Source organism: Coptis chinensis, chromosome 6 (genome assembly GCF_015680905.1).
Source record: "Coptis chinensis isolate HL-2020 chromosome 6, ASM1568090v1, whole genome shotgun sequence".
NCBI classification, from domain to species: Eukaryota; Viridiplantae; Streptophyta; class Magnoliopsida; order Ranunculales; family Ranunculaceae; genus Coptis; species Coptis chinensis.
Genome location: NC_141461.1, coordinates 17,369,727 through 17,395,984, shown reverse-complemented (window position 1 = coordinate 17,395,984; position 26,258 = coordinate 17,369,727). Strand labels below are relative to the sequence as shown.

General features: G+C 37.0%; 1 protein-coding gene, 2 long non-coding RNA genes and 2 other non-coding genes across 7 annotated transcripts; all 5 read left to right on the top strand.

Moving 5' to 3' along the window:
- The first annotated feature begins 708 nt into the window (after positions 1-708).
- Positions 709-2,178, top strand: LOC147491843 (uncharacterized). The gene is made up of 2 exons (XR_015199083.1): positions 709-1,326; positions 1,450-2,178. It is a non-coding gene; the product is annotated as an uncharacterized LOC147491843 (long non-coding RNA).
- A 12,099-nt stretch (positions 2,179-14,277) lies between these two features.
- On the top strand, positions 14,278-17,536 carry LOC147491840 (uncharacterized). Of its 3 annotated transcripts, none has more exons than XR_015199601.1 (3): positions 14,278-14,760; positions 16,315-16,489; positions 16,675-17,536. It is a non-coding gene; the product is annotated as an uncharacterized LOC147491840 (long non-coding RNA). The 3 variants fall into 3 exon arrangements; XR_015199600.1 differs by having other exon boundaries at positions 14,287-14,760; positions 16,413-16,489; XR_015199599.1 differs by lacking the exon at positions 14,278-14,760 and having other exon boundaries at positions 15,050-16,489.
- LOC147491842 (small nucleolar RNA snoR137) lies at positions 15,069-15,205 on the top strand. The gene has a single exon (XR_015200509.1). It is a non-coding gene; the product is annotated as a small nucleolar RNA snoR137 (small nucleolar RNA).
- On the top strand, positions 15,554-15,680 carry LOC147491841 (small nucleolar RNA snoR137). Its single transcript, XR_015200508.1, has one exon. It is a non-coding gene; the product is annotated as a small nucleolar RNA snoR137 (small nucleolar RNA).
- Positions 17,537-18,563: 1,027 nt separating the features above from the next.
- On the top strand, positions 18,564-19,714 carry LOC147491839 (uncharacterized). The gene is made up of 3 exons (XM_086567343.1): positions 18,564-18,671; positions 18,813-19,292; positions 19,397-19,714. The coding sequence occupies exons 1-3, from the start codon at positions 18,564-18,566 to the stop codon at positions 19,712-19,714; spliced, it is 906 nt and encodes a 301-aa protein (XP_086423469.1).
- Positions 19,715-26,258: the final 6,544 nt, after the last annotated feature.

Sequence of the window (26,258 nt, the reverse complement as noted above, 5' to 3'; positions counted from 1 at the left end):
TATACTCAATAGTTTATTAACATTTGTCCTTATTCTACTAAGTCACTTGAATTGAAGTCAATATGGCCTATATATTGACTATCAGATCTAGAAAAGAAAATATGGTCTATATAACTCTATTAGAATTGTTTGAATTGACAAATAAAAGGTTCAAACTTGGTTAAGTTGAAATTCACATTGTATGTTTTTTATGTTCAATAGTTCAACACGTCTGGTTATATAATCCATGTAATCATTTTAGTTTACTTGAATATATTTTTGGTATTCATGTCATGCATTAAAAATAAAAAACAGTGAGTGTAGCTAGAATTTTTCTCTACTGAAAAATGCATTTTGTTTTGTTGACTGTCAAAGATATTGTTCTGCTGGTGCCTTTGTACTTTTGTAAAGTTGGTTTGGCCCATGAACCCATCACATTAACATCATCATGTTGCATACTGTCCATAGTTTGTACTTTGTAGAACAATAACAAAAGACTACGAGTTTGGTTGATTAATTGTAAACGCGCTTCATTATAGTAATATATAGTCAGTTTCACACGATCAGTCAATAAATATATGAAGTAATGTTGACTTGTTGTCATAGGATTATGCAGAATCTTTGCACCAATTTACTATAACCACTTGTTCTTGAAAGCGATTTTAATAAGCCGTCAAGACATTGTTATGGTTCACCTCAACGGCTCAACCCCATCTAAACTAGCTCGAATTGAGACCACTCAATTTAGCAACCTGACTCCGGCTGGCCATGAGCCCATGACCTCCCCATTTGTCATAGCAAGGCCCATGAACAACGACATACACAAAAACCCACGATTCCTTTCCCATCCAAGAACCAGCTTACTTTTCAAAATCTCTGCTTTTAGAAATCGACTTCCTCGTCGGCCATTTGGTTAAAGAAATCTCCAAGAAGTAAGGCCTTGGATTTGTTCTAGGGTACCCTTTGTTCTATGCATCCCTTATTTTTTTGGGTGGTTAAAGCATCTTCACAACAGCCATAACTGTAAAAAGAAGTGTTACCATGTCCAACAAGAGCAGTACCAGTGGAACTGACCACTTCTCAAAACTTCTTGATGATCTTATTCACCAATCGTCATATTCTATCATTCTTTTTTATAAGAGAGGTAGCATTCATGACTAGGGTGGTGTCACGAAGATTTAGAACATTCTGCAGATGCATCTCGATCAGTAAAGCACTTACGTATGATTGTATGAACAATTAGTTGCACACATACACAAGTTGTATATTGAGAAGTTCGTTACTGGCTTATAATCGAGCACATCACGGAGTTCCAATACAATACAAGAGATTGAATTCACTGGTCTAGTAAGTGAAGCCTGCCAATCTTACCTTGAAGTGTTTATTACTAGAAATAACATGTGACTTCGTCACAATGTGTTTACACCCAAGTTATAACCCGTGAATTGGTTTACAAATTTTGCATTGCAGGTGCGTGTTTTACAGCAAGTTACCCGTGAATTGCATTGCGGCCTGCGGTTGCGTTGTCAATGTAAAACAATATTTCTAACAACGCTCGAAAGAAAAATTTCAAGCAAAAAGTATATAATATTTAAAAGTCTAAACAATTTTTTTGATGACTTATTTTATAGTGGGATGATAATATTCATTGATCATAAACAAATTTTATGTACCCTAAGGTCTTATTGATAGTAAACCAATTAATCGTTGATTTAACTTTTATGTACCCTAAGGTCTCATTGGTAGTAAATCAATTAGTTGTTGATTTATTTATTTTGATGCAATTAAAAACACTTTGATTTTATTTGGTAGATTATAGTGTTCGATTCTTTATTGCTATGTTTTAGGAAATAATGCCACCCAGATTGGGTTGCAAAGGCAGAATGGATAGTGGGAAATAGGTGTGGATAACAGTTGGATAAAATTATGAATCGAATGTGACTCTATGGCAGTGGTTCTAGCAATCAAAGAGGGAAAGCTTCCTTGGCAATTGAAATCAAGATGCATGGCAAATATCGCTAAAGAAGCTAGAACAGTGGAAGATTTCCCATACATTGAGGGAAGGAAATTAACTTCAGTGCAGATGCTGCAGTAAAGAAGGGGTTCTATAATATATGGAGCAACACAAGGCCTTCCTTTGTCACTTGTTTAGAATGCCCATACAAGGCATACTATATATTTGATTTGGATTTCTTTGCACTCCTTCTGTTTTAAATTCCAATGAATGTAGAACTCATATCTTGTGTGAGGGAGTAATATTCACATCTAATGAATATTAGACACGTGTCCAGCATAAACAGAAATACCACACCGATCTCATGTCAACGTCCTCAAAGCTCACTTCATAAGCAACTCGCCTTATGTAGGTGGTCTACTTCAGCTCGCTCCAGGATAACGCAGGTCAAACAGACGATCTCACGGAGAACGCCTCGACTTATGACATCATCTCTTATCCATATGCAATCATTACCGAAGGTGTACTTTCACAAACCACCGCCATGAAGCTACTAATCATCGCCACCGACTCATCGACCACTGCCGCAAGCTACTTGCCTGCACTACTAATCCCATCATCATAGCGGAGACCTATAAAGACGGGTCTCACATGCCTCCTTAATCGAGACCCCACGCTTTGTGGTACACTTTACACGTGGTGGGCGAGGATTCACTCTCAACATCTATAAATACCCCCTCCTATGAACTACGCCCGGACGATTCTTCTCTCCCTCGGAATGGAGAGCAAGATATCGTGAGGCGAGTTCGCCTCCCAACCTAACTTCGGTCCCTTCTATCATCCATTCTAGTTCCCATTCAACTGTGTATGTAAAGGAAAGCTGAATCACGCCTTTACATTGGCACCGTCTGTGGTCTCGATTTCTTGAAAAACCACCTAATAAATCCAAACTCCAGAAACCAAAAGTCTCAAGCCCACGAAGCATGGCAAGCCTCGAAGCTCAAGTCCAGAGTTTAGTCGGTCACTTAGGCACAATGAACGGGCACATTACCCTGCTCCAGCGGGAAAAGTCTCCAAGTTAACAGTTTTTTGTTCTAATTTCTTTTGGATATTAGTTCGATCTAGTGCAGGTCAATCAAGCTCCGATGCACACTGGGGGCAAGCCACAACCATCTCTGAACTGGGGCTCATTGTTGCCATCTAAACAAGTTCAATTCTGTTATTATGATCCATGCATCTTCAAAATTACTACTGTTAGGTCGTACTAAGTCTTTGGTGTTAGCTCGCATTTTGTACAGCTCGCATTTTGTACAGGTTCTTCAAGCTCCAAACTAGGGGCTAGCCACAGCCATCTCCGAACTGGGGATAGTCATTGTCATCTCAATAGGCTCAATTCAGTTATTATGCTCTAAGCATCTCCAGAATTACTACTCTGATTTCTCAGATAGCTCGTGATTTTTGTATGTGTTCTTCAAGCTCCAAACTAGGGGCTAGCCACGACCATCTCTCCGAACTGGGGCTAGTCATTGTCATCTCAATAGGCTCAATTTAGTTATTATGCTCTATGCATCTCCAGAATTACTACTCTCGCATTTTGTACAGGTTCTTCAAGCTCCAAACTAGGGGCTAGCCACAGCCATCTCCGAACTGGGGCTAGTCAATGAAGCTCCAAAACTGGGGCTAACTATAGTCACGCCAATTCAAGGCTAGCTATTGACGACGATCTCCAAAGCAGGATGCCCACAGACTCACTCGGGTCACAACACCCAGCTGAATATAACGCTCACTTGAGCTCGAACGCTACATAGCGTCACCACTTTCTCTCCCGGATTGGCGAGACCCTAGAGGTTGTCTCAGCTCGCGTTGGCAAGACCCAGAGGTCGCCTCCGCTCTTGTTGTCAAGACCGTGAGGTCGCACCAACTCCTGTTGCCAAGATCTCCATTCCTCCGTCGAGAAAACAATCACCGAGACCAGCTCGGCCGAGGTCGCTTCATCTTCTGTTAGTTCAAAGATGAGGAAACCACTCACGGCTCGGTCTCTACGTAACAAAACACTCTCGGGGAGTTCAAACGTGCTCAAGCACAAAACGCCTCTTGAAGCTCATAGGCTCGAGCCTCTCCGAAGTCTCGCTTAGTTGAGGACCTATACTTCTAGGATCGACTCCGAGAACGCCTCGATGAAAGCAATACGCTTTCATAAGCTAACACACTCTCCGTGAGGAGCACGCTCTCTTGAGCTTACAGCTCGATAGCCTCTCCGAAGTCTCGCTAGTTGAGGAGCTACATCTCTAGGATCAACTTCGGTGAGAACGCCTCCGTGAGCAATACGCTTTCATAAGCTAATACACTCTCCGTGAGCAGCACGCTCTCTTGAGCTTACAAGCTCGATAGGCTCTTCGAGTCTCGCCAGTTGAGGACCTATACTTCTAGGATCGACTCAGCGAGAACGCTCTCAGTGAGCAATACGCTTTCATAAGCTAACACTTTCTCCATGGCGAGCGCTCTCTTTGAGCTTACAAGCTCCATAGCCTATCCGAGTCTCGCTAGTTGAGGACCTTTACTTCTAGGATCGACTCAGTGAGAACGCTTTCAGTGAGCAATACGCTTTCATAAGCTAACACGCTCTCCGCGAGCAGAACGCTCTCTTGAGCTTACAGGCTCCATAGCCTCTCCAATTCTTGCTAGTTGAGGACCTACATCTTTAGGATCAACTCAGTGAGAACGCTCTCCGTGAGCAATACGCTTTCATAGCTAACACGCTCTCCGTGAGCAGCACGCTCTCTTGAGCTTACATGCTCCATAACCTCTCAAATTCTCGCTAACTGAGGACCTACATCTCTAGGATCAACTCAGTGAGAATGTTCTCCGTGAGCAATACGCGTTCATAAGCTAACACGCTCTCCGTGAGCAGCACGCTCTCTTGAGCTTTCATGCTCCATAGCCTCTCCAATTCTCGCTAGTTGCAGACCTACATCTCTAGGATCAACTCAGTGATAACGCTCTCCATGAGCAATACACTTTCTTAAGCTAGCATGTTCTCTGCGAGCAGAACGCTTCCATAAGTGCTATAAGGTCCCTTGACCTACGCTCTCCCGTGAGCAGAACGCTTCCATTTCTTACAAGGGTCCTTGACGACCACGCTCTCGCGAAAGCAGAATGCTTCCATAAGCTTACAAGGTCCCTTGACCTCATTGGAGCAACACACTTACATACGCTTAGAACGAACACTCGAGCTCTCTAAGGGTCCCTCGACCCACGCTCAACTTCGGTCGCGTAACGCTCTACGAGCCAACCATCTATTCGAACTAAAAACTCTCGGGAGTTCCAACATTCTCAAAGATCATACACTTTCAGAGCTCTAAAGGCTGCTTAACTCGCTACAAGACTCTCAAAGTTATGCTAAACACGTGCCAATCACGGTATCCGCCTCAATCCACCACCGGTTTGCTATATAATACTTAAAGCGATCTCTCCAAAGACGGTGAATATTTCTGTTCACATCCGTTCGCCTCCTCACATATGCTAAACACGTGGCACCATTCTTTCTCAGCAGATCACTTCTCCATATAAAGAGACCTACTGAGAAGGGGCTGTGTGAGGGAGTAATATTCACATCTAATGAATATTAGACACGGTCCAAAGATAAACGAAATACCACACCGATCTCATGTCAACGTCCTCAAAGCTCACTTCATAAGCAACTCGCCTTATGTAGGTGGTCTACTTCAGCTCGCTCCAGGATAACGCAGGTCGAACAGACGATCTCACGCAGAACGCCTCGACTTATGACATCATCTCTTATCCATATGCAATCATTACCGAAGGTGTACTTTCACAAACCACCGCCGCAAGCTACTAATCATCGCCACCACTCTCGACCAACGGCGCCAGCTACTTGCCCAGACTACTAATCCCCATCATCATAGCAGACCTATAAAGACAGGTCTCGCATGCCTCCTTAATCGAGGCCCCACATTTGTGGTACACTTTACACGTGGTGGGCGAGGATTCACTCTCAACATCTATAAATACCCTCCTATGAACTCGCCGGACGATTCTTCTCTCCCTCGGAATGGAGAGCAAGATCGTAGGCGCAGTTAAGCTCCCAAGCCGAACTTGGTCCCTTCTATCATCCATTCTAGTTCCCATTCAACTGTGTATGTAAAGGAAAGCTGAATCACACCTTTACATCTTGCTATAACATTCTTTATTCTTCTAAACAAAATCCTTACCTGTGTGCAAAAAAAAATGTATGTATGCCCATATTTGAGTGTGAGAAGTGATTTTACAACCTCTGTTTTTGTTTTACAAGATTATGCATGATAGTACTGATAATGTATGTTATCTTGGTTTCTTCTATGCTATTATTGTGTATTCATATGTCACAAATTTTAGAAGAAAGGGTTCTTACGCCACCCATTTTGGCTTATGTCTATTTGGGCCTTAGTGCAAAAGAAAGAAAGAGGAAGAAAATATAAGCAGCTTTGCTGATAGTAAAGATGCCAAATCATCAACAGCTGAGGCACTGTAATGCAGTTCACGGTAATTCGATATTCATGAGGCACAAATTCAAGGAGAAGAGGACTTTACAATTTTGACTTCTTTTCAAACACTCATCAAAGACCATGAATACTGAGTAGTTGAGAATGCTTCTGGGCACCCACGTCAGCCCTTCTTTTTTCTCTGAGACTGACACATCAGATTTTGCCATAATTCGGAAGAAAAAAAGGAATTCTACGCCTCTTTTCCCAAAAAAAAATTTCAGTAATTGTTCGTAAAAAAAAAAAAAAAAAAAAAAACATCCCCAAACCCTAATTTCTCAGGTGAAAGAGATTCTCATTGAAGAGTCAAATGTGCAACCTATCCACAGTCCAGTTACTGTTTGCGGTGACATCCATGGCCAGTTTAATGATCTTTTCAAGCTCTTTCAAACCGGTGGACATGTACCAGAGACGGTACCACTAGAATCGGTATGAAGGCTTCAACTTGAATAATTCTTGGTTTGTAGTTTTGGATTGTAATACCAAAAGATGTTACGTTTTTTATTTGAGAAATTCTAGATAAGCAACTTCAACTTATGTTGTTTTGTTTTCATGTTGATTAATCACTCAATCACCAAAGTTTTTGCTAGAACCCATGCTGTTGATGGGGTTTCATGGGGCATGGCTGGGGAAACGATAAGTAGTTCTACTTATGCAGTATGCAACTCATATTGGCAGCAACATCAGGCATATGCCAAAGTTTTAGTTGGCATCCATGAGTGTTATGGTTTCTTTTAATCAATATTGAACTCCACTCTTTCCTCTCTGTGCACCAGTCTCCACTCTCAAATCTGAGCTTTACTCTAAAATCTCATTTGTTGTAGATGATCCAAAACCCTTTCCTTTTGATATTGATGTATCAATTGCGGTTGACGGTGATTGTAGTAATGGATTTGTTCTACTTGAACGACTTCTTTGTTTAGTTATTTTGGTGTTCGTAACCCAAAATAGATAAAACCAAACCCCTCTTTCCATACTCTCTTTTCAATTGTACAAAACACCCTTGAAAAAAAAAAAAAAAAAAAAAAAAAAAAAAAATCATATTTTCAAACCCTCTCTCTTATTCTTCTTCCAAAATTAAACTAAGATCATCCCTTCAAGCCCTCCACACAAAAAAAAAAAAAGATCCAATAGAGAGTAAAGCCATTGTTAAAATGGTGCCTTAATTAGATTCAACCAGGTTTTTTCTCTTTGTTTTTTGTTTATCTTTTTTTTTTCACTACCTCCTGTTTGGTTTTATTGTTTGTATTGGTAGTGTTGTTTCTTTGAAGGTGTTTGTGATTTCTTTCTCTTCCTTTATTCGGTTATTTTCCTTATTTGTATTGGAGCCAATATGTGCTCTCAAGTCTCAACTTCATTTTCTTTCTTTATATGTGTAAACCTAGAAAGAGAGAATAATGTGATTTGGATCATTTATTTAAATCGAATTTATTTTTTTTTCGATACTAAGTTGCATTTGAGCCTCTATGTGATCATGTTAAACTGATGTTACATAAGCCTAATTATATGTGTAAACCCAAAAATCGGCAAATTAGCTACATGTTTTAGGTGCTCTTGCTTAAATACACGAAGTTCATTCTTTTCAGATTGAAAGGTCTTCACCGGACTTGCACAAAGGAAATGGATGCATTTGTTCTTGTTTGTAACAAGGAGTATCTTCCCATGGGAGGAAGTGTGAAAATGGTTGAAGAAACATTGAAGCTAGCATATGGAGAGAATTCTGATTTTATCAAAGACAAGCGAATTGCAGCCGTGCAAGCTCTTTTCGGGGACCGGGTGCTTGCCGACTTTTTGCAGATTTTCGTAAGCGTTTCGGCCCGAGTCACAAATTTATATACTGTGCCAACCTAGTCAAAGTGAGTGCCTGAAAAACTTGATGTTCTTTTGACATACTTGGCTTATACAATTATATTGCATATACGTTGTTAAAGGTTTGTAAATATCAAAAGATGTTTATCATAGCAATTTAGCTGTAAGTAAACATTTTTCAAGAATAATCATGTGCAAACCTAGGGAGAGGCGCACTCCTTGCCAAATGTGATTGAAGACCTTAATATTGCACCTAATATTCTTTGGCATATATATTTGTGACCTATTCAAGATTCTAAATGATGCATTGTCTTAGTCATCATAACATTTGGAGAGATGCTAATGTGCCTTAGAGGGTCTTCCATTACTACCATCCTGAGACAAAAGGGCTAGATTTTGCTGCATTGATGGATGATGTTAATGTACATAAAACATATATAATAACCACCTACTTTACATTCTATTGAAAATTCCCCCATTTGATAATTTCTCCTTTGATTTGTTCTCCTATATTTTCTGTAAAAAGAATTCTCCGAATGGCTCTTTCTTTTTGCTTCACGCATGTGCTCACAATCCAACTGGAGTGGATCCTACAGAGGAGCAATGGAGAGAGATTTCATATCAGTTTAAGGTAGGGCATGCCAGCAGAACATGACTCATACTCATTTTTATGTCTTTTTTCTTAAGAGTGAGAGGAAACAGTGGTTTATACACATATACTGTATGCTGTTAATTTCAGGTGAAAGGCCATTTCCCCTTCTTTGACATGGCATATCAAGGTTTTGCAAGTGGCGATCTTGAGAGGGATGCAAAATCCATCAGGATTTTTCTCGAGGATGGCCATTTGATCGGATGTGCCCAATCTTATGCGAAGAACATGGGACTTTATGGCCAAAGAGTCGATGTCTCGTATATCTGCAATAATATGTCCAGTCTTGAGCTCATCCGCTAAATTATATCGTTTTCTCATTCTTTGTTAAATCGTGTTGACTTCTTTATGAGGTCTTCACATTGTTTATGAGAATGACTATGGTCCAACGTGTTCTTCTGTGAGTTTTTTCTTGGGACATATGGATTCCTCATTGGTAAGTGCGTAGTGCAGTACCTGTTCATTTCTTTGATTTGCCTTGGTATATTTCTTTGCTTTTGTGGTCGTCACATCTAAATAAATTATATAATATCCTTCAATTCATTGTTCTCCATTTACTACTATTAGTTTTACCAGACAACCAGGAGCCGAGACTGCACCCTAACCCGTCCAACTTAAAAGAAGCTTGAGAGCACAACACACGAGATGACTATTGGGTCGTAATTGATGGAAAGGTAATTTCCCGTGAGTAGTAACTAACAAATCTTTATTTTCTTTATTAGTCTTTAACTCTTTATGTAGATTGCCATTGTTTTGATTGTTTTTTTACTATTGCAATAACCCTACCAACATTATTGAAGTTTCAAGTCTCTCTCACACACAAAAAAAAGATGCAATATTTTGTGTCATGAAACACTACTGTGCACCCCTTATGTTTCTGAATTAAACAATTTTAAATTAATACATAAATCTTCATCTCCTATTCATGCCCTCTGTCATTCAACCCAAGTCTTCTCTAGATTTCTCAAAGTCGAATTTTTATCTCTTATTTCCCCTATTTTTTTTTTTTTTACTTACTAAATGAAACTTCTTTTCTAGCTTTTGAGTTGTATTTCGGCTTAGGAATCCAAGTAATAATATAACTTGGAAACCATTTCTAATTTGAACAGCTCCCTATATAAATAATTAAGTCTCTGGTATGTGGTGGTGCATAAAGATGTTGGCTTACATCTTTGTTCTCTATAAATATCACTCCCGACATAATATAATTCTATAAATCAAAAGTATGTACCGTTCAATTATCTCAAGTCATTTTTGCATTCATGATTCCTACTTTCTTTGAAAATGTTTGCTGCTACAGTTATGATCCATTTAGCATCAAAGGGCATCGCTATGCTTTTAGCATGTAATCATGTAGAAAATAGATGTACAACCATCGGAGACATAGGTTTTGCTCATGGAAGAAAGAAAAGAAATTCATAATTGCCAATAATCTACTAAAAAAAAAATTAAAATTTAAGTAGTAGTCTTAGTAGTTAATATTTAGTCCATGACCCTCTCATAAATCTTCTTGAAAAAGTACACCTAGCATAGCTCCCCTCACAACCAAAACTGACAAGCAAAACTAGAAGGCTAAGTAACTCAACCTGTTCATTCAATTCAGGGACTACTTAGCACATACTAAGATACAATAAACATGGATCTTTGTGTAGGGTAATGCCTATGACTACTTTAGTACTGTGCCACTCTTAGTACTTAGTAGGAAGTAGGAATAGTTTTGTGACTTCAGTTATTATTTGTTTATTCCTCTTCTATTGTTGTTTGCCCCTATCTTGATTACTAATTCAAGATTACAGGCATGTATCTTTTTATATAATATACGTGCATGTATCTTTTTATATAATATGTACCTTTATGTTGATAATGACACGCGTTGAGTCTCTGACGCTTTGCCTGGACAAGAGAGACACCTGAATCCACATTTTTTCCTTTTTTAATAATCTCTTTTTCATACACATTTATCATGAACTTCAGTTTAATATCGATTTAATATTAACACTCAAGTAGCAGGTCCAACGAGGTTGATGCTATCAATCACAAAATCTATGGGTTGATTTTCATACACTTTGTTATTTCTTTCTCTCTGCATACGTAGTAATATAGAATTGATTTTAAGAGTGATTATCAGTTGTATTATAGTGCACAATTTCACATTGGTTTACAGTAAAAACATGCGTTTAGTATACAATTTTGGTACAATGCATTGTCATGAGTTTAGTATGAATTCATATTCTCATATAGCTAATTGGTATGAATGATAGATTAGTCCACTTGGTGTTAAGTGAGTTGTAATTGTAAGAACACAAGACTCATTACTATTCTTTTTAAATGTAGATCTCACTCATGTATGGTGTGCTGGAGCTGAACTTAACTCAATCGAAGGAGAAGGTAAGGTTTAGACTTTCAGTAGTTAGATTATATGATGGGTTTTCTGGCTAGCAACATCCTCACCATTTTTTGAGACCCTAACAACTTCGCTCCTTTCAATTCACCGATGGATGAACTAAGAAAGCTAGCCTTTAGCGCAAAGATTCTTCTAGCTGGAATTTTATGCAAACAAATGGGTGGATTGGAAATCAGGTTATTGTGCATTGTTTGTGAGCTTTCTAAAGCTACTAACAGTTGAGATGATAGCTCTCTTATCATGATTAAATCACAAATCAGAGATGAGATGTTTTACTAACCCTCATGAACTGTGGTTTTGTTGATATAGGTTTTAAACCTGCCAAGGACGTCCGACGTAACATCAACTCATCAAGTAAGAGCAAGCAAATAAACAATTGTTCGTCGTAGAAATGAATGCGCAATGAAGGTAATTTTATTGGTACTTTCTCAAGAAATTGCATAAATGAATTTAAGCAGTCAATCCTAAGACCATTAACACGTCAGCCCCCTTTTTTATCTTAAATCGACACCTTAACTTTTACAATGATTCGGCTGAAAAAAAAACAAACTCACACCCAGTTTTGGAAACTGTTCGCGTAGCAATCCGAAATAAAAGAAAAAGAGAAATAAACCTTTCGTCAAAACTCAAAACCCCACCCAAAAAAAAATAACTTTCTTCAAAACAAATTAAAGAATCAATCGATTTCTCTTTAGGTTTCCCTATTTCCACAAACACACTTGAATTAAAACTCCGTGCCTCTGAAGAAGCAAGAAAACGTCTTCAGACGAATGGTCTTTTTCTTCTCACCAAACCTTATAACCAAAAGAATAACAAAAAAAAAAACAAAAGACTCTTCGTCAAAAACCTCAGTCTAATCAATCCATCCGCTGAACCGAACTCCTCTCCAGATCTAAGAAAAAAGGTGCCTTTTTGGTTCTTATTGTTTTTTTCCTAATCTCTTATTTTTGTCTCTATTGTGTATTAATTTTCCTCTGTTTATTATCTACAATTCTGACCAACTAATATATGTTAACACCTTTGATAGGCTCTATAACTCCATTAATATGCTTTGACAGGACAGTTTTTTTTTTAATCCCTTTTGTTTTTTTTTTTGGCAATTTTTTAAATTGGTAGAACTTATCCTAAAATTCTGACCTCCGGCCAAATAATAAAAAATGTGCCTTCACTCTTTGTGTTGTATCACCATGGCTTTTGCTGCTGCCAAATATTGATACGAGTATTTTTACAGTACATGGTCTATTAGACATAAAAATAGAAATTCACATGAAGTTTCCAAACTTTTCTGTTCTCCTTCCTCAATTAAAACATAAGATGTAAGTATCTTTTTCAACTCCATCTTAAATAGTACCTTTACCCCGTTACTTTTGTGGTCTCTGTCAGTCAGACTTTGGTTCTTCCGATTTCATCTCTAATCAAATCTAATAAACACCACCTCTTAAAAAACAAACAGATCCATCCTCCAATTCCAACTTTGACTTTTTTTTTTTTTTTTTTCTAAGATGTCATCTAGCACAATGAGAAAAGCGATCAGGGACAGTAAAAGACCAAACAAGTATTGGAATAGCAAAAGTAGCAAGCAATACAACACCAGATCTAGAAGTAGCCATAGTCAAAGCCATGACACATGATGACAACCCGACGGACGAGATATATATCTGTGAAATTCTAACACTTCTTATTCAAGAATGTATGTGTTTGGATTGTTTGATTAAAAGCTTTGATGTTAGTTCACAGGCTTTTAAGTGAAGGAGATCCTGTGTTTCAACAAGTGATTTTGTATGCTACGAGGAAAGGTACGAGGTTACTTAATTTGTTTGATTTTAGAGATGAGGCTCATTCTAATTTTTGGGACCATTCTACTTTTGTACGGACTTATGCTTTGTATCTTGATCAGAAGTTGGAGTGTCTAGTTTATGAGAAGAAACGACAAGGTAGTGGTGGTGATGAGGAAAAATAAACCAAAAAAGAAAGTACAAAAGTAAAACCTTCGTGCGCCCTCCTAACCTCTCTCTTCCTCTTACAACATAACCCAAACTCTTCAAACTTCAATTTGATGAAAAAAGAAAACAAATTCCTTCTCTAACAAAATAAGAGAAACCCAGTATTGAAAAAAAAAAAAATCCCAAACAATCCCAAAAAATCCGAAACAATCCCATCAAGAGAATTCCCCCGCTGCTCAAACTCGCGCTGTGAAAGCAAATCCACAGAAAGCACTGCCTATTGGCAACCACACCTTGCAGAGGGCAGTGTATAATCAGGATTTTAATTTGATGAACTACACGAGTGATGACTCTCTTGGGTTTGTGGAAGAGAAACCCCCCACTCCTGGGGCTAGAGTTTAGACGTTCATGCTCAATAACAGATCAACCCCTCCCTCCCTTCTAAATTTTGGGAATTTTGTTTTCCAAAACCCTAATAGTCTTTTATTGAATTGAAATTGGAGATTCATTTCCGCGTGCAAACGAGTTTGATAACAATCGATTACAACATTGAAAAGTTTTTACAAGTAAGGATTTTCAATTTTAAACTTAGATTTCTGATTGGTTTATGATTACCATGCTGTTGTTGCATCTTCGTTTGGTTTCTTTCTTTCCTTTTCGGTGTTTGTTTGTTTACTAAAATTTGATGTTTGCAAACTATTACGCTCAGTTTTCCATTCATTTGAATTTTTGCTTAGTGTTTTGGATTTCTTATATCGGTTTGTTCTACCCCTGCTGATGGAAACACGTTGTGTTTTACTTCGAAGGGAGCAACTCTCTCAGTTGTTCCAAATTTGGATGGGAAACCAGGAACCTGAGACTCCAGAAATAACATATGTGCTCTCAACTGTTATAGAAAGTAATGAGCATAATGCTAACCCAAGTAAGAAACAGAAGACCAATTCTGAGATTGCGGTGCTAGTTGACAAAAGTTCGGCTGGAAAAAAAACAAACCGACGCCCAGTTTTGGGAACTGTTCGCGTAACAACCCTTTGTAACTAAAAAGAAAGAAACATAAAAAAAAAAAAAAACAAGAGTCCCAAAAAAAAAAAAAAAAATAAGTCGAGAAACACCCATCGTCACCCTCTCTCCAACCTAGCTAAAACATAAAACCAAGGTTTACCCCTTGATTTTTATAGTTGATTAAATCAAACTACATAGATTTCCGAAGTTGGAGTAAACTATTTTATAGTTTATTGGTCAATTGCTAAAAAAAAAACAAATCTTCAGAGATCTTCTCTAAATTCTCATAAAATTCCTTGCCGCAGATTGGGTAGTTTTATAATTATCAGTTTCCCCTTCGTACAATTTTTTTATTCTTATTCTCAAATTAGAAAAGAGATAGAAAAGAGTCCAATTTCATTCAACTTCGGCATGGAGTTGTTGTCGAGAATTTTCCTAGCCGTGATAAAATCGAGTTACTTTTAGAAAGAAGAAGAAAGGTATGATTTTCTATCTCTGAGATGTTTATCATTTTTGTAATTTTTCAACAAAAGCGTAGATTGTGCATAGCATACTATAAAAATCTTCATTCAGTTGAAGAAACAACTACAGAGCATCTATGTTTTATTGTTTTTGTAGTTGTTTAGTGGTCTGCTCTGTGACATTTTCATAGGTTGATTTTCAATTTTAATTATTTTGAGTAGTCAATTTTTTTTTTTTTTTTTTTTTTTTGATTGGTTTTAAATGAGATCTCCTACATAAATACAATGAAGAATGATTCAAGATCTCCTACATAAATACAATGAAGAATGATTCAAGTTTCAGTAGCATAAATAAAATGAAGGATGATTCAAGTTTCAGTAGCATAAATTGATATTTATTACCAATATTAAACAACATTGTGTATTTTGTATTGCACTTTGTTACCTGTCTTCTGGTACATTCTATTTTTTATCCTTTGATATTTTTCATGTTCTTTCCTTTAGGAATAGACAAAAACCCACAGGCAGGCAGATTGCCATCACTGTTGTTTATTCTTACCTCAATCAGCAGCAAGATTCTTGGTTCATTTTTAATGTAGGAATAGGATTTGGTTTTGATAGGCATTTTGTTTGTCGGGAATTTCTCTTATGACAGATGCATCAACCAAAGTGTAAAGAACAAAGTTTAGTTTTGAACATAGCTGATTGATTTGCTTCATTCAATTGAAGAAACAACTAATATGCATATGCTCTTACGTAGTTGATGGTCAACTTAGTTTTATTTAGTGATTTTGTTGTTGTGGCCGAAGTTGTTGCTTCATAATGGTGAACTCCTTATTATTACACCCAAGGATGATTCAAGTTTTCAGAGCATATTTTGATATTTAGTATTAACTCTAGGCTATATGACATAGTAGTTTTGATTTCCTAATGAATTTTTGAGTTCTTGATGCAATTCAGGCTTTTTATATTATATCATCTGCATATGAAGGTGAATTTAATCGATTCAATCAATGCAATTAGCAACTCTGAAACCCTATAGTTTTTTTAGGATTTAATTGCCTGTGTGAACCGAGTAAATTGTTTAAAAAATTTCATTCAATGATATCATATATATTAAGAAACTAAAGCTTGCATTTTTTTTTGGTGGGAGTGCTTGCCTGTTATGCATCTCTGATTGCAATGATAATTTTCTTTAATTAGTGTCCTCTTCATCAGACTGTTCAGTGTTAGATTGAAACTACAACATTTCTTCATATTGCCAAGATGCAGCTTTTACATAAACAGTTGAAGGAATCGGACTTAGGGTTCATATCTTGATAAATATAGCTACAATTTAAACTGTAGCTTTGCAGAAAAAGACACTCAAGATGTTGTTACCAATGTTAGAGTGAAGTTGCTATTTAGATAAAGGAACCTAGAAGAGCAACCTAGAAGCAGGCTAGAACCTTTTGAAGTCCTTAGCGTGTTCCCAATTTAGCTAATGCTTGAGTGTTGTAGAGACTAGAATTATGGAGATTTTGTTGCTTGACTGGGTGAGTACATCCTGTCATTTATCTCTTCTCTTATCAGATTTGTAATTCCTCATTATTTTAAAGACGATAAGAGCCCATTCATGGACATCAAGTAGGCTTTGATAACACAAAAGTATCTTTCTGTTGTATTCCCAGTTGGGAAAAGGAAGCTCTTGTTGTACTCTTGCTATAGCTTCTGCCATGGAAAAAGGGACTACGCACCCAATTGGAAGGTAATAGATAAATTGTATATACGTATTCCCTATCTTCTTAATTCTTCTTGAAGAGATTTAAGTGACTATTATTGTCTCTGTTTCCCATTTTCTTTTTGTTATTATTTTCAATCATTTTAATGTAAATCCCTTTGTAGTAGCAGTAGCACAAAATTCAATCCCTTATATTATTTGGATTTTTTCAGATAATGAAAGCTTCATATGGATCTTCTCTGCCGAAGAATTGGAACAAAAAATGAGAAAGAGAAATACTAAGAGACGTAGACAGGGTAATATACTTGGTGAACAGATTGCACATATTTTTTACGACAAGATGTCTGTTCGTAAAAAGGTAATGCAAATTTTCTTTGTTAAGTAGGAGTTGTTTATATATTCATGTTCTGTTATACTGAGTCAAGTGTTTAACTATCTAGACGAGCAATATTATAGTTTGCAGCTTAAAATGTTGAACAGGATAGCTACTGTGAAAAATGATGGAACTGTAAAATTTGAAGTTCCTCCCATTCCTACCCATATATTTGTCAGCATGTATATTAATTATCCCATCGACTTTGTCATTGCCTGGAAATGACAAGTGCGATAAGAAGCGTTCTTCGGTTGGAAAGACATGTGTGTTTCTGCCTGAGATTGGGTGCAATACTGAAAATCAGGTGGATACATCTAATGAAGCATTGACATACAAAATTTTGACACACAATAACCCCCATTCGGGCATGAATGTTGCTGATGTTCTTCCAAAGATTAGAACTATTCGAAACAGATATGAGAGTCCATGAGATTCTGGACCTGCAAAGAAAGTGGCCGAGTTAGTGGGAAAGAAGTCATATTTTGGTGAAGAGGAAAGGGCTATGGAGACCTCGGTTTGCCAGACATTGAGTTTTGATGATGAAGAAGATAAATAGGATAACAATGTATGATAATCTCTTTGATGAATCTTTTCCTTATATTGTTTATCATTTTTTTAATGTGTAATCTGTGATGTTCATTTGGTATGACTAAAAATATGGGGGTAAGCTCTTTTGCTTCCCCAGTGATTTGTTTGAAATATCCACTACCTTCAGTTTCTCTATATCTACTTTAGGCATAAATGAAAAGTCTATTCTTATGTTTTCAGTTTTAAATGTTTTTAACGAGGTTTTACTCGGTAATGAAATTAGTGTATAACAAAGTTTAAGCATGACAACATTGATTTCCTCTTTATTGATTGGTTGCATTAACATTGGATCATCAAAATGGTAAACATAATCACTATCAAGTCTGATTGACTTAGGTGTTGCTGTCGGTAATAGAAACCGGATTGGTTAATTTGATGTTATTGAGTTGAAGAAGCCAACCTAAGAGTCCTTGATGTAGTTTGTATTTATGTTGAAAAAAATAATTGTTGATCATTAACTATAGATGTAGCAAGCCTGGCAATGGTCGGGCTTAAAGGCTAGTTTATAATCAAAGTTCAGGGTCGTAAATCTTGTACGACATAACGAAGTAAAGTAAGTCTCGTAACTCGTAAGTTATAGCGACCTTGTCCTTGGCTGTATATCATGGACATTATTTGCGAGCTAACTCTATATGGAAATAACGTTTGACTAACAAATTCAACATAACACTGCAAGACATACGGGGAAATTGTAACAGGTGCTTTCTTTGCGATTTTGCATGGTCGTCAATAATCAAATCATTGACAATCATTTGTGGAATTATTGTCGAAGTGATTATGTCCGACTCATGGTTCATTCACTGTAAAGTCTCTGTAAAAGTGAATGGAATAAATGAATGTTTCATTTTGTTGTGTGTGTATGGCAACTCTAAGTCTTGCATTTGGCGATTACAGTGGTCTGTTCTTACTATGTTTAAACCCACAAATGATGAATCATGGTTGCTCATGGGAGATTTTAATGAAATAACATGTCCAGAAGAAAAGTGTGGGGGGAAACTTTTTAATTATTCCAAAGTTAGGACTTTCTTGGATATGATTGATGATTGTGAGTTGTTTGATTTGGGGTTTGTGGGTAGTATTTACACCTGGACAAATAGACAAAATGGTCGTCACAGAATATGGGAACGAATTGATAGAATTATGGCAAATGAAGTTTGGCGTTCAAGATTCTCTGACTGTAGAGTTCGGCATGAGTTGGCCACCAGTTCTGATCATAAGTTTCTGATTTTAAAGTTGATTCAAGATAGGGTAACAGTCCGACGTCCTTTTAGGTTTGAAATAATGTGGGCACAACATGGAGGATGTCAGGACCAGATAAAAGATGCTTTTCAAAATGAGTTGCGAGGTTCTCCTTCTTTTGTTTTATGTAAAAAGCTTCAAACCTGCTAGAAAAATTTAAGATGGTGGAACAAGCATGTGTTTGGCGAGGTTGAACATAAGTTGGAGGTTGTTATACAGAGACTGAGTGAGATTCAAAGTTTAATAGAGAATGACAATGAGACAGAGGAGTTATTTATGGTAGAGAATGATTTGATACTGGAACATAATGATATCCTTGTGCAGCAAGCAAATCATTGGGGGCATAAAGCTTGTCTAGATTGGTTCCAATTTGGAGAGCATAATACAAAGTTCTACCATAACATGGTAAACTGTCGAAGACAGAGAAATTACATACACTCAATCAGAGATAGAAATGGTGGAATTTTAACTGAAAGGAGACATATAGGTGATAGGCTCAATGAATTTTTTGAGGAGACAATGACTACTTCGGAACCTGATCTTATGTCGCAGATTTTCAATGTTCAAGCTCCATGTCTTGATGAAGGTGAAAAATTAAAATTGTTAAGTGGAGTTGATAATGACGAGATTGTGGGTATCAGGCCTTCTTTTTTCAGCATTTTTGGAATTTGGTGGGTGATCAAATAAGTGCGACAGTCAAGTCTTTTTTCCTTTCTGGCTCTTTCTCCCTACAGCTAAATCATTCCTTCATTGCCTTAATTCCAAAAATCATGAATCCAACACTCCCGGAACATTTTCGCCCAATCAGTTTGACAAATGTGGTTTACAAAATTATCTCCAAGATTATTGTAAATAGATTGAGGCCTATCATTCAGAGACTTATTGGTCCATTTCAGACTGCCTTTTTACCCAAGAGAAGTATTCATGGCAATGTTTTGCTTGCAAATAAGTTTTATCACAAGATAAGAGGACATGGGAATAGGAAAGCTAAATATTTTGCTTTAAAGATTAATATGCAGAAAGCCTATGATAAAATCGAATGGAGTTTCTAAGAGTGATGCTGACCAAGTTTGAGTTTCCGGTGGACTGAATTAACAAGATAATGTTTTGTGTTCAGAATGTTTCTTACTCTGTGCTACTAAATGGTGCTGCACATGGTTTTTTTAAGCCTTCGAGAGGGTTAAGACAGGGTGATCCCCTTTCTCCCTATCTTTTTATATTGTGTTCAGAGCTTCTATCTTTGAATTTCTTGAAACTGAACAGAGAGGGGCTCATTCATGGTTGCAAATTGGGGAGATATTGTCAGCCAGTGTCTCATTTAATGTATGTTGATGATCTTTTAGTGTTGGGTAAGTGTGGATTCGATGAGCAGCATCAATTGAACAATCTGCTAAATGAGTATTGCAGAGTGTCAGGCCAGACTATCAACAGAACCAAGTCTCAAATTATTCATCACCCCAAACTACATTGGAGGTTTGTTTACTTTTTGCGAAGATGTTTCAGGATGCCTTCTACTTCTATCATGCCAATGTACTTGGGAGTACCTAATTTAACTGGGAAGGGTAGAGTTCAGAAGTTCAGTCCTTTACTGGAAAGATTTCAAAGAAAACTTGCAGGATGGAAAGCAAATTGTTTATCTAAGGCAGGCCAGCTCACTTTGGTTAATTCAGTTTTATCTTCACTGCCAACTCATGTTATGTCATGTTCAATTTTACCTGCACAGATAGTGGATCGAATGGAGATTATCAGAAGATCTTTTTTATGGGGCCATACACCATCAACAAGGAAACTTCATTATTTCCCTTGGAAATTAGCATGTATGTCAAAGAATAATGGTGCGCTGGGTATAAAGGAACAACAGTTACAAAATTATGTTTTACTGGCAAAGAAAGGATGTGATTTACTGAATCCAACATCATTATGGGCTCTTCAAATGAAACAGAGGTACTTTCACAACTCAAGTTTTTTTAAAGCGGAAGTTAAATCTACTTCTTCAGTAATGTGGAAAAGGATTTACGAAACACGAAGCATTATTAATGCTGGATTGGTTTGGAAGCTTAGGACTGGTACTTCTATTAACACATGGGAAGAAAAATGGATTCCACATTCTGAGGATTTACAGGAACTTAATGGGAAACCACCTAACTGTCCTTTTCACTTTGTTTCTAATTTCATTGACATGGATACCAATACCTGGGATTGGGATAGCCTAAATGAATTTTGGCCTGTAGAATATGTGGAGAGAATTGTTTCTATGCCTATTACACCAAATGAGGAGGATACTTTGATCTGGAAATGGGAGGAAAATGGCGAATATTCTGTGAAGTCCACATACAATGGCTGCATTCAGTTGATTACTGAAACAAATACATCGGTTCAGGATAACAATGTATACAAATATGTTTGGAAAGATGAAAGTCTCGTTCAAGCAAAGATTTTTTGTATGGAAATGCTTGCAAGGTGTCGTCCCAACAGTGGATATTTTGGCATCTCTTCATTTTCATGTTTATCCTGAATGCACCTTTTGTGAGAGATTTCCTGAAACACAAATTCATGTTTTCTTTGAGTGTTCTTTTTCTAGAGCTATTTGGTGCGGAACAAATTTGAGCGGACTTGTTGATCGGAGGAATATGATTAATGGCAGCTTTAAGGACCACTTATCAAGCTTAATAAAAGATATAAAGACAATGCAAAATGGCGATGTGTAATGCTGCTACTTTGTTGGGGTCTTGTGGAATATTTGGATGGCCAAAAATGACACAAGGTTTCAAGGTAAATGTCACGCCCCGAATTTCGACAGAATTCGGAAAAACATTATTTGTTCCCGACTCTTCGATCTCCGAGGTGTGACGCACTCTCAACTCCCAAAAACCCATAAACAGTTTAAATATGCGGATAATAAAAACCCATAAAAATTTTAACTTAAACAAAAGTCTTCTTCATGACAAAGATTCACAAATAAGATTAGGTTACAACTCTCCTTTCAATAACTCTGTAATAAAATTTACAAATGAAATACAAAAATATTGCCTAGACTGAAATTCTATATCACCTCAAGGAAAACAAAACAAAAATCTCGAGATGCAATGCTAACGCTAAAACCACAAGCAAAGAACCACTTTTCTTCAACACTAAACCTGTCAAAACTTATCAACTATGTTCATTGAATGAACACACCCGATAAGCAAACATGCAAATCGGGTCAAGATTATAAAAATGCTGGTGTGAGTAGTTCTAAAACAACATATACTTATACAAATATATACATAATCCATAATGGCAGTTAGTTCCTCCACCGAGCCTTTAACTTTTTAACTTTCAACGACTAATATAACATACTCAAATACAATAATTAATTAAGGGGTGTAGTTCCTCCATCGAGGCCTTTAACTTCCCACTAACCACACAACAAACTATACGCGATCATAAATAAGGCATGTAGTTCCTCCATCGAGGTTTTAGGTTCTAACTAAACAAATAACCAACTAAACATATTACCATAATTATATTATTTAAAGCTTTCTTTGTGTGTCCCTAAAATCACGTCAGATCTATATTTCTTACCTAGTTTCCGGCTACCACAACAATCGCTACCCACCCGCCGAATGTATGTATATCCACATGCCTCCCCTTACATAATGAACCAACCAATTTCTTAGTTAGTGGCGTAATGAACCACTCCTGAAAGCGGGATGCCGCGACACCAGGTAAATCCTCACACGGAAGCAATTATGTAAGTAATGCCACTATTCGCATAAAATATAAATTTAGAAAGCGTCATCGTTCTATTTTGCTTAACGGAATAATCAAGCCACTATTCGGGTTCGCCCGAGGGAGGGCCATTCAGCTTTTTTCAAAAAACGCCGTATGGGCCAATTACATGAGTTGTGGTAGTCGGGTTCTAGGATTTTCGCTTTTTAATGTATATATATTAATTTATTCCGTGTCATACATTTATGACTCATAAACATTTCACTATATCACGTGCATGTCAAATACATTATTGCACTAAGCCACAATATTTAGAAAATATCTCAATTATATCTCATAACCACTTTCATTCGTTCACGTGCCAATATATTATTGCACTACGCCACACTCCCGTGGGCAAATATTCACCAATACTACTACCTCATAGTAGCATCTCACATATATATTAATGGAGTGTTTATACATTTATTTCTCCCAAACATATTGCATTATATATATATCCCAACATATTATATAATATTACAATATCCACGTCAAATCTTAATTAGATAATAACCACCAAATTTATACAATTTACAACATAAAATGCAGCACAATTAAACAGTCCACAGTCCACAATCAAAGCCCAATATATATATGTTTTACACACTACTCACGTCAAATCTTAATTAGATAATGACAAACAATGTTATATAATGTTCGACAATATATTATTACTATATTTATCCATATAATCAAATATGTGAAAAACTAGAAAAGTCAACATTCCACAGTCAAAGTCAACGGTCAAAGGTCAAAATCAACATGTCATGGTCAAAGTCAAACTGTCGTTTTCGTATTCGACAAGTCCATGGTTCATGGCTAAGGTCAAAGGTGCATGGCTCATGGGCTCATGACCAAGGTAATGGTTCGGACCCAACTGGCCAAGCCCAAACCTTATAACCCGAAAGTCCAAACATTTAAAGACCCAATTAGATCTATTTTAAGTCCTACGGACTGGCCCCAAACAATATTAGAAACGGGCCCAAAAGCTGTTAAGTGATTCGATCCAAAAATAAGAGAAAACCGGCCCAAAATTACAAAACTTAGAACTGGCCCATAACAAGTTATCAACTAATAGGAAAAGGGCCCAAACAAAAAAATAGAAATGAACTGGCCCAATACTTTAGAACATAATCGGGCCTAACCCTCTAAAATAGAATCCGGCCCAACCAATTAAACTAGCTAAGCCCAAGGCCCAAATCCAACCGAAATCTACTGTTCATCATCTTCACACCACCAAATGACCACCAAAAATCCACCACCCTCCACACACCACCCATTTTTAACTAGGGCGGTTTTACTCCCCTCCGCAAAAAACCCTACCTCTTTAACAAACACACATTCCTCAAATCCTTAAACCGACATCACCAAACTAGATCTCGAACCAACTTTCACCACCATTAAAGCTTGTTCCAAGCTCAAGTCGACAACCCAACCATCCCCACTACCACCAAACATCATCCCATCAACCCACCATACAAAAACACGGTTCAAAACACAACCAAATAAACCCAAATTTCAAAACCTTCAAGAGCTCCAAGAATGGCAAGAACGCCATTAACGATGGCTCAAGCTTTCCAAGCTTCACCGCCCTCACTCGACATCCCCACACACACAACCCAACAAACCATTCAAGCCGAATTAAATTAAAACAAACAAAACGATTTACGTGGTCGACGCTTATCATTGATGCAGTCGAAGCTTCGACAGAGCTTTCGAAGCCCAATATCAACCAACTAATTTCAACCAAATCCATAGTTCAACTAAAAGTATTGACACCAATATCAATGTCGATGATAGAGACCAAGATCCCGGTTCGGCGGTTTAATTACAAAAAAAACGAAATTTAACAAAGTTAAATAATACAAAGACACGAAGTCCAAATACAGCGGGTTTTAACAATGCTACAGGGCCGAAAGTAATGAACAAGAAAATTAGTGAAACCATAGGACAATAAAACGGTTTCGTATTCCGTGAAATAGCAAAAGAGCTACTCACCATGAATGAGCACTCCTACTTAATTTCTCCGAGTCCGAGCCATCAGCTCCACCCTCCGTAAATCCAGCTTTCATCTCTCGCCTCCATTTTTAATATTCTATTATTCTCTCGAACCCTATTTTCCGAACAATGTGTTTATATACTTGGGTCCAAACCCAAGCCCAACACGACTTCGGCCCAAAACCAGTGCTCACGATCCCGAAGTCCAATCCCATTTAATTTTAAAATAAATAATTTAATTAATTAATAAATAGAAAAATACATATTAAAAAATACGGGCGTTACAGTAAAAGTCCTTATCCAGTTCGATACATCAAAAGAGCTTTGAAACATATACAGCTGGTCAAGGAAGGCATGTCCCGTCAGATGCATAGAGAAAAAATGTTGGTTTATGTTAAATGGTTCCCACTCAAAGACGGCTTTGTTAAACTGAATACTGATGGGGCTTCTATTGGAAATCCGGGATATGCAGGTGGAGGATGTATTCTAAGGGATTCAACAAGTAATTTTATAATGGGAGCAACTATTCCGATTTTTTTCGCAACCAACAATGAATCGGAATTCTTAGCTCTTTTATATGGACTTCAAATTGTGGCAGAAATAGGATATATGAAGGTCGAGGTAGAGACAGATTCACAATTGCTGTTTAAAGTTTTAACTGATGAAAACTTAAACTGCCATTGGTTATTAGCTAGAATTGTTACTCAGATTAAGCTATTGTTGAATAAATTTCAAGCAGTACACTTCAGTTGGTGTTATCGAGAAGCAAATGGTGCTGCAGATGCTCTAGCTTCACATGCTGCTGCTCAAGTCAAGAACTTCCGATTGTTGGGGCAATCAAATGTTCACTTATCAACTGGCCCTATTGGAGAGTTGTCTTTCCTTCCACCTTTTTCGTCTGTATGGTGGCATCAGGCTCCAATGGTTGTAAATATGCATGTTCTCTATGATGTCTTGGGCCTATGTAAATATCGTTTGGTTTTATAAAAGATTTAGTTTTAAATAAAAAAAATAAATATCATGCATTTGATTTTACAAGAATGAATAATGATAATGCGTTTTTTTTGGGTGAGGGTGGGCCATGGGGCGTTGCCAAAGGTGCTTAAAAAAGTTAGGGAACTAGCTCAGGTTTTATAGAATTCCTTTCATAGATAAAGAATATAGTTAATATAGTTGTATTTGCTCAAAACGAGGGACTAATAAATATCAGATGATTTGCGTTTTTGTGCATTGAGTGCCCCTTATATGAACTCCATTTATATGAACTCTAAAGAAACCCATCATGAAAAACAATGAATTAGAAACTGATTTTTAGTGGAGATGTTCTTCCTATAATATAGATTATCTTTAGAAAAATTTGCACATTTGAAGATGCCTAGACGTATCAAAATTTGCTTACAGTGTTATAAAATTATCCAACATTCCACGTGTGCTGTCAGCTGGTTTGGGCCAAGCAATCTCGCAATTGTCTATAAAATAGAGACATTGTGATAAATCAAGAGAGAAATATATTTCCCTATTCAAATAGACGGTTTTACCCCTCCATCAACTATGTTATTACATAATGCATTTTTTACCGTGATCATAATAATTAAAATCATATAGGGATATAATCGGAAAACACCACTGTTCACCAAACCATTCTCTTTAAAGTATATATATATATATATATATATATATATATATAAGGCTACGTTGACATCTTATTTTGACATCCACAACTTACACAATGAACTAAGGACTGATTTTTGGTAGAGAAGATCTTCCTACCATGGATAAAATCTCCACCAAAATTTGTCTCAATTATATATGTCTAGCTTTATTAAAAATAGTGTTAAAATTGTA

Coding starts and splice junctions, on each gene's coding strand:
- LOC147491839 (XM_086567343.1), top strand. CDS start 18,564: ATGGCAAATGAAGTTTGGCGTTCAAGATTCTCTGACTGTAGAGTTCGG. Junction 18,672..18,812: donor TAAAGTTGATTCAAGATAGG/GTAACAGTCCGA, acceptor CAAACCTGCTAG/AAAAATTTAAGATGGTGGAA. Junction 19,293..19,396: donor GAGTTGATAATGACGAGATT/GTGGGTATCAGG, acceptor TTCTCCCTACAG/CTAAATCATTCCTTCATTGC.